The following is a 9,747-nucleotide window of genomic DNA, read 5'->3' as shown; positions in this document are numbered from 1 at the left end:
AACATCATTAATCAAATACTGTCAAAGTGCACATTTTACTGGAAAGCATTTTTATATAAGATATCTTATCGTATATCTTTTCTTAAAGATATACAAATGTGTTAAATGTACTTTTAATATATAATTTTTAGATTTCTGGAACTTCGCATTATGTAAAATATATTGTAATGATTATCAAAAAACACTTTGAGATATATTGTGAAATATTATCGCTTCGTACTTCTCTCTCTCTCGCTATGTATATATAACATTTGTCCCTTCAAAAACTAGTACAAATAAAATAAATTAATACATGGATTAAAAAATAATGGAGTTAGCAATGCAAGTACACAATTGTGCTTTATTTCAGTATTTTTTTATAATCGCAAGTAAAAGCCTTTTGTAAAAAAAGACTTTTCTAGAACTAATAATGCCATTGAGTCTTTAAATAATGATATTGAAAAATAATGTAGTATTAAAAACAATATATAGGTATGTTATATTGATAAATATATTTTATTCGTCCACATATTTTTTGTTTAATAAAGTTTTTAACCAAATGTATTGTAAAGTTATTGTAATGGCAACTGTTTTGATTTTATAGTTCTAGTTTTATTTTATCCAAATACTAATATTGTAGTTGGTATTGTTCAAAATAATTATTCTTGTTTGATTATGAAATAAATGATTTAATTTGATATTATTATTTAAATAAGTTTAGACATATTCAATACCACAATTATATGCTTTGAACTAAAAGTGGCATTTGCTGTGATTTTATTCATTTATTCGGTTTCCGTTTCAGTAAGTTTTAAAAATTAAAACAAAAACAAAAAAACCAATGCGAATTGTGAAGTCTAGAGTCTCGCGTTATAATGGAAAATACAGAAAATATCATATAGAAATCTAAAATTTATAGTTCAAGTGGTATTTTGAGTTAAACAATTAAGTTTATGAAGTAGATATTATATATATGAACAAAATTAGTTCTAAAATTTAAAAAATTAAAAAGAAACTTTTTTATTAAATAATTTTGAGCGTTAAAATATTTTCTAAAAGTTTCTAAATATAGTTTATAAAGTATATCTATGTTTTTTTAATAATTTGATATAGTGCTAACAACGCTATCTTAATTATTATAACTATTTTAAATAGTAATTTTTATATTATGATGTTATTAATTCTAGACTTTGAAAAAGATATCTATCTTTGGTTAATATTATATTTATAATATTTTATTATTATTTTATTAAGACTTTAAAAATTATGTTTTAATATGTGTGAAATTGCCCTTTGAGTGCGGGTGGAATCTGGCGAAAGCTTATATTACAAAATAATATAATGAACTAGATATATAACAGTGATATTCACAATTTTCACTAACAAGATCGGTAAATAAAAACATAGTAAATGTATTTTATCATTGCAGATTTGTTAGGTTACTAAGTTACTTATTTGCTGAGTTTACTACTCGAGATACATATATCACTAATATATCTCAGAAATGTTAAAATATTTTAATTGCACTGGAAGAACATATATTGCAATATAGAATCCAATCGTAATATAATATCGCTGATTGTATATTACATTTGAGTCATTTATTTAGAAATAAAAAAAAATAAATACTTTCGAAGTATTTAGAAAGCAATATCTTTAACTTATCGTAATGTGTTTCCACTTTCATTCAAAACAATAACGAAGTAACATGTTTTATATATATTGTAACTTTCTACAGATAATAAATAAGTTGTTATAATATAACAACTTAAACTTTTCCTTTTTTGTTTTACCTTTATTACCAAACAAATCTTCAATAAAAATTTCTCAAATTTCAGGACTCATATAAATTTTTATAGTCTGCTTTATTTTTATGCATTGAAAATGTTTTTAATGAAATGCAGTTCAATGGCGCCATTAATTTAAATCAGTATCGTTTTCTTTTTAAAAAAATTAGACAAGGACAATTATTTAAAATAATAAAAAATTGCTCCCTTCAACACGGAGGCATTACTTAATCAAATACGAAAACTACAAAACATAAAATGACACCAACCGCAAAGCAATGCCCTTTAAAGATTAAAGATACTCAGTTTCACATCGTAAGGCATGGTAAGGCATGGTAAGGCCAAATAATCAGCTAAAACGAAATTATATGTGAGAGATAGTTTCCTCAAACCATATAGTAGCATTTATGCCACTTTCAGAAATATATTATTTTTATGCTTGTTATTTTTAAAATTAAGATAAATTTGATTGTTTCACTAAAATGGGGACACTTTTATGTTGATTAATTTTCCCAAATCTTTGTGTAGATATAATGAAATTAATTTATTATATATGACCAGTAAGAAAAATGAAAATACATTTATGTTCGTAGTGAAATTACATTGCTCGCAGTACTATATTTATCTGCAGAAAGATTATTGAAGTGGTTATGTGTTCTATATAATATTTCACTACTTACCCAACTATCGAAGCAAGCATGACAAATGTGGTCAATTGAAAAAGATTAGATTCGGTAATATTTAAAAAAAAATTGATTAAATTTTATCAAAATATTTTTGTTTTTGTAATAGATCGTATTTTTTTTTTGTAGAATTATATATTTTGTAGAATTACTTAGTAGAAATATGATAAGAATATGTGCTTGTTTCGGGGTTTGTTACTTAAAATTTTCTTGCATTGTAATAGAAAATATTTTTTTATAGACATGCTTACAAGCACGTATTATTATTATTAAGTTTCTTATTTTATTTATATATATTTTGTTAATAGATTTATAATTTATATATAGTGAGCATATAACATATTGTATTATATTCAATTTGAGAAAGCTGTTAATAATGCGTTTTTAGTTTATAGTTCAAACCATCAATTATACTGACAATTCTTCAAACCAAAAGATTTGCGAACACAAAAAATTAGTTGCGCTAAAAAACAGTTAATCAAAAAATATATAAAAGATTCTTTTTAGCATAAAACAAAAAATATGAATAAAAATAGTTAACATCTTAAAAGAAATTCATAAAAAATATCTGGCATGCAAAATTAAAATAAACGTCCATTTATGGCAATCAGTAATGCCAGTAAACTGTGTTGAATTCTTATAATTTGCACAAGTGTATTAATTACAGCAAGTTGCTGGCTGGTCTGTCAATCTGTCCGTCATTCAGTTATTCTGTCGGTCACTTAAGCTATATTTAAAGTCTTTCAAGACAAGTCAAGTCGTAAAATCAATGTTCAAACATGCTAATACACTTTGTGCAAAATCAAGCAAACCCGACAGATACATAAACATATACATAAACAGAGCAACAGATCAAAACTGAAACTAAGCCAACACTGATAGCAACGTATCTGCGTACTGACAGATGAACGGTCTTACTTGTTGGTCAGTTGGATGCATAGATGATACATACGAAATGCGCTCGCTTAAAAATAATCTTTAATTCCAACTGAAAATGACTGAGCCATAAGCGGCAGCAGCAGCAGCAGCAATATTAGCGAGCGGCATCAATTACTTTTCTTGCAAATTGTACATTTGGAGCAAATTCATTTAAATCTCACTTTGTTTAGTAAGTTTTATTATTATTATTTGTGTTTTTCTTAGCCATCACTGAATTGTACGTGCTTTGTTGATTTGTAAGTTTCAGTATCTTGCAAATATTATATCGCACATCCAGAAATCTTTTTCGCTACACCAGCAGCATCAGCAACAGCAACAGCATCAGTAGCAGCAGCAGCTGCAAATCCAGCAATCGATCGTATAGTATAAAAATAGCGATACAATAATTTACGATTACAGACATTGTTTGTATGCATGTTTGTATGCATATGTGTATATCAATTCGATATAAAATCACTAGATACAATTTATTTGCTATGATTATTACTGTCATTGTAGTTGTTATTGTAGTTGTTGCTGTCGCTGTTACCTTTAATTATGGCGTACTTAGTGTCAGCAGCTGTTAGCTTAAAACGAGAATTGTGTAATTGAAACTCCGTGTTTATCGGTTAAATGTATGGGTATAAAAGTCTTACTCAGACGTGAGTAGTACACAAATTTTTCTCTGTTATGACCATGAGTATCGGCTGATATGAAGTGTAACTAATCGAGACTTATTTGCGTTATACGATTTTAATAGTATTTAAACAAATGTTTGGGTTTATCTCAGCACTAATTAAATATGTGTGCATACCTTACATATATTAAGTATATCAAGTACAAGTTTCTTTAGAACTAATTACAGTTTTTTTAGAATAATGTAAATAATTGTAAGTAATTGCTATTTAATCATGTAATTAGCAATTAATTATTAATTATCTATTTATTGCTCTTATTCAGAAATACAAAATATGTAATAGAAAATAGACTGTTTTCATTTTAAAAATTTAAAACTGAAGTAGGAATTATATGAAATATATAAGTATAGGAAAAATACTGTAATTTAAATAAGTTAGTATTACGTAGTATAGCAGATTAGTAACAAATTTTTGAGAAAGCTTTAACATTAGATGAAACGATTTTTAATAAATTAACAAAAGATAATCTTGCGACCACAAAAGGTGTTAGGAGTCATATAAGTCCTAGTGTTGTTATGATATGGCAAACCAAACTTAATTGTTGGACTTTAATATTCTTTAATAGTATGTAATATTCTTTATTGTTTAAAGTTTTGGAACAAAAAAAAATTGTGACCACTAAATACATTCTTTAAGGGTGATCTAGAATTAGAAGAAAAATACTAAGTCAAGAACTTCTATTCCTATCTGTTATTTACAAATTTTTAACTATGTATATGCATTTTGGACTTTATTTGAAATATTGAATTTACTTTCACCTAGAAGCTCAGACCCTTGTTATTTTTTATTTAATTCTAAAATATTGTTATAAATATATTTTCTATAATCACTTAAAGGTTGACAATAATATATTGCATTGGTAAAAGAAGATAAATATCTGTAACTCAAATAATTGTCATTTTATATCTATTTCATTAAAAGATTGCTATAATATACTTAATATTAAAAATGCGTTTATTACTCTTCACATAAATATAAGTATATAACTTAGAACATTTCTATAATTAATAAATTATTTGCAACGGATAGTTTATTATTTACAAAACACCTACTATATAGTACACAAAACAACATCAATGTTGTTGCATATTTTTTTTCAATTTTTAATTTTGCATTGAGCATATCATATGAAGTTAAGATGAAAGAAAATAAATTAAAACGTTTCGTTTACTGCAATAATTTGGAAAATATAAGTTAAAAAAAGTGTTCAAAATGCAAAATATCCTTGTATTCTTATATAACATATTACTATAAATAATTGTATTTATTATTCTAGTTTAAAAATATTAGAAAGTAAAATGTTTCTTGATTAAATGAAAACTATAATTCTCTTTTTTTTTTTGTTCAACAAAAAAAGTGTATAAAAATTTTAATGAATTTGTATACATTTCGAATTAGTTTTATATATAAATTGATGTTTATTGCTATATATTTGTCAAAATTGTTAGTATATTTGATAGTACTATTGAATTGTAAAATAAAAATTCTCAATAATAAATTCCTGAGTAGTGTAAAAACAACAGAAAAAGCTTAATTTTTTTTAATTTAATCATCTTTTTTTTACAAATTATGCAAAAACTATTATATATAACTTGACTTATTATATATGTTAGAGAGAATTTATTAAAAAATACATCTGTTCAGCTGTTTCTTTTATTTTTTAACTTGTACAAATTGCTTGACAGTCTACAAATTAACAGTTGATAATTAAAAAAAAAATTATTTATATATGTGAGTCACTACAACTGTTGTTAAGGGATTTCTGAAGGTGAAATTGAACAATATAAATTATTGTTAAGTTGTATTCTATATAAAAGTTGACTGAATCATAATGTTTGCACTGCCAACGTGGTTTTCAAAACTTATTTTTTTTTTTCTAAATATGATAATTTTAATTATTGGTTAAAATAAGATATTTGGTTAACAATTATATGAAATTTGATAAGAAAATGAGTTATATACTGATATATTACATACTATATTGTATGGTATGTTAATTTTATAAAAATGAACACCAGAAGGAGCATTAACATCAAGCAAGTTTACATTTTATTTTAAAAAATTTTAGATTGTAAGGAAGGGGAATCAATCTCATGTACATACATATCAAGATATTAGATGAGAAAAGGAAACCGATCATGTACATAGATATTAGATAAGAGTATTCAGACAAAATCGTTGGTAATTTAGTAACTTCGGTTAATTTTTACGTATAATTTGATTTTAGTCAATAATTTTGAAAAACAAAATCCAATTAAATTATCCGAACTCCGAATTACGGATGTTGGTTCTCATTGTCTAAAAATTTAATGTGTTAAAAAATGTTGATAAAATCTATCATATTTTATTTTTTATTATGTTTTTGTTTTTTTTTCATCATATCTTATTATCTTATTTTATTTATATCTTATATAGAGAAACTAATTATATTTTATATGAAAAAAGGAAAACTAATAGAAAAAGAAATAGTATTTTGTTTTATTCAACAAAAAATTTATATTAATAAAATTTTTTATTTAAAAGTCAAGAGTTATGTTTAAAATTAAGTTCTCATTATTAAGTAAAGAAAATTTTATTATATTTGTGAATTCACTAAATTGAATAAAAATTAATTATATTTAAACATTATTACATCATTGCAAAATTCTCTTATGGGTGCATTCACGATTTTTTTGCAGTAAACTTTAAAATTTATTTCATACGATGACCGCATAAAGTTGTCATTTCTTATTGACTCTACGGTTACAACATACAAATAGAATACAATTTTGATATTTATGGGATTATTATATAACATAAATTTTTTTTCTTACGTATGTAATATTAAAAAAAAATTATCTTTTAGCTACCCAATTTGGTAAGTGCGACATTTAAAAATTGCCGTTTTAATGCAGTTCCATTATCAATTTATAATCAAACTAAAGGCAATAACGTCAATACCTTAAAGACTATAAAAAACTTGGTGACAAAGCGTCGATTTAAAAAATGCAATTTACCCAATGCAAGAGAAACAGCTTCTTAAAGGCTTCAGCCACCAGCGTGAACAGACAGTTGCTTGGTCGCATTTACAGTGTCTGAATGTATATATGTTATGTATGCAAGCGCCTATTAAAAATAAAAGTCTGAAAAGCGATGGTGTCACATGTCAATATTACGTTGCCAATGGCTTAATCTTGACTTTAATCTCGATTCGCATAATATACACAGTTTATGAAAGCTACTAAAGACAGTTGCACTCGCTGAAACCAAGCGAAATACTTAAGCCCAGTGAACGAGTCAATTAGCTCAGAAAATGTTATTATTAATTTTAATTAACAGTTAAAGAGTAGAGTAGCAAAACTCATGAAGGCCAGAATATTATTAATAAACTGAAGAAATAAGTCCAAGGTGTCTTAAAATTTGTGAAAAACATATCCGTAAAAATACTTCGCTGTTGACATCACTAACCTGTTTAATCCTTATTGGTCTTGTTATGGGTACATCATAGTCCATTGGACAATAGCTGCTTGTTTTATCCAACATCTTTTATTTTCAGTGCAATTAAATTAAGTTTATAGTATCAAACTTTCCAAAATTCGTTTAAATAAATTAATTTTAATTTACTTGTGAAAATACATAATGTATTGTTGTTTATTAATTTTTATTCTGGGTTATAATTTTTTTAAATATTATTTAAATTATACAAATATATTTAATCCAGGACAATATATTTGTTTAATATTATTGAATAATATTACATCTGATTGATATATGAATTTTAATATATGTTGCCAAAAAAAAAACTGTATTTTCGGTTTCTTAAAAATTATTTAATTAATTTATATTTTCAGCTTAACACTCTTCTCAAATGTGTTTACAATATTTTTTTAAAAATATTTAAAATATTTAAGATTTCTTATGTCGGAAATATGGCTATCAACTTGTACCTTTTTGTTTTGTGTTTATTGTTACTACTTTTTTTGTTAAAACAATTTTTTTTATATTTATTTTTTGCAAATTCAGCTTGAAATCAAGTTTAGCTTGAAGAGCAACTCACAAAAACAAAAAATACGTCTAAATACAATTCATTTATAAAAATAAAAGAAATTGCCAAAAACTGCTGAACTAATTCGTATTTTAATGCCGTTTCACAAAAACAAAACACAAAACACAACACACACGAAACTTTGTCGTACAAAGTATCTCTTTTATTTTCAGTTGAAAAATACCGCGATTTAAGCGCTTCGCTCACAAAACATACCACAACGCAGCAAGTATTTCATGGAACTAATCTGTTGAGGGTAAAAACAATGTTAACGAGTATCTTTGTTGATGCGATTTGTGTTTTGTGTCTTTTAAACACGATGTTGTGCTTATAAACATTTGTTGCTCAGTTTTCTGATATGAAATGTTTATATACATTTCAATGATGTTTTTTAAGGTATTAAGCTGATTTAAGCGTTATGATTGATTATTTCATATATTTTTTCAATTAATTAACCAATAAATTTAGTAAAATTGAGTCAAAAAATTTTATTTTCTGTATAAAATAATATAAATAGTATATAAAAATATATTTTTTATACAATATAATCGAAAAAGATAGAAATCTTCGAAAGAAATCATGTGAAAGTCATATATAACTTAAATATTTAAAAATATTTATATATGAAAAAATTAAGGCGTGCAAGTCAAAGATAACAAATATAAATTTAATATTGTAAAAAAAACTTGGACTTATATTCAAATCAATTTTTAGCATTTTTGGCTTTTGTTTTGTTTATAAAATATATTAAGAATTCTAACGAAAAATTACAAAAATAAAATATATGCATTTTTAGTTGATTGATGGAAGTATATAAATAGATTTTTTTAATATTATATTCTAAAAATATCTTTAAATTTTAAAATAATTAAAAAATGAGATTAATTATGAATCGATTATTTTTAGTGTTTTTCAGAACTTTCAAATTGAAGAATTAATTGAGAGTGTGATAAAAATCAATGTATAAAACAATAATGTTTAAAATACTTAAGTGTTCAAATATATATATTTTTTAATTATATATAGTGAAATATAACATATATAGCACGATTGCAATATAACAATTTAATAACGGTTTATCATAACGTAAGCAAGTTGAGGAACTTCACTACAATGTACGCCGATTTATTTCCGAGATTCCGAGATTTAAACTTGTGTAAATAGCTTACACCAACAAAAAACTACACACGCCAAGGCATATACATATATTAGTATATATATATATATATTATATATATATTTGTGCGTTGCATATAGTCACGGAAGGTTTCCGACCAATTTGTAAGTGTGTTTATAAACGACAGATTTTTCAAAATATTCTTTTTAAAAATTATTATTTAATAATTCTTATTACAAACATTTTATTTATGGCTATATTCAATATATAAAATAAATATATTTGTGATAGGGATTATAGGAACTTGAATTTGTATTTTAATACTGTTTGTGTGAAGCATAAGCCATTAAATGTTGTTCTTGTCATAGTCCATATACGGCTTATAAGTGGCGCTGGGCTGTCGATTTTGGCGAGTGACTCTGAAATAAATATAGTCTTTGTTCTGTTAGCAGCTGAAGTAAGACACCTTGACAAGAATTTATTTTATTTAGAGAAGGATCTAAAAGATAATTTTTTAATCGATCCATTTTGTTTAGAAGAG

General features: G+C 24.6%; 1 protein-coding gene across 1 annotated transcript in view; it reads right to left on the bottom strand.

Moving 5' to 3' along the window:
• LOC119681258 (kinesin-like protein Klp61F) overlaps positions 1-3,804 on the bottom strand; it is a 13,347-nt gene extending 9,543 nt beyond the window's left edge. The window contains exon 1 of the mRNA XM_038094402.1: positions 3,660-3,804. Within this exon, the coding sequence (XP_037950330.1) occupies positions 3,660-3,804 (145 nt within the window). The remainder of the gene's footprint in view (positions 1-3,659) is intronic.
• Positions 3,805-9,747: the final 5,943 nt, after the last annotated feature.

This window comes from Teleopsis dalmanni, chromosome 1 (genome assembly GCF_002237135.1).
Source record: "Teleopsis dalmanni isolate 2A chromosome 1, ASM223713v2, whole genome shotgun sequence".
In the NCBI taxonomy this organism is placed as follows: Eukaryota; Metazoa; Arthropoda; class Insecta; order Diptera; family Diopsidae; genus Teleopsis; species Teleopsis dalmanni.
This window is presented reverse-complemented; position numbering and strand designations above follow the sequence as displayed.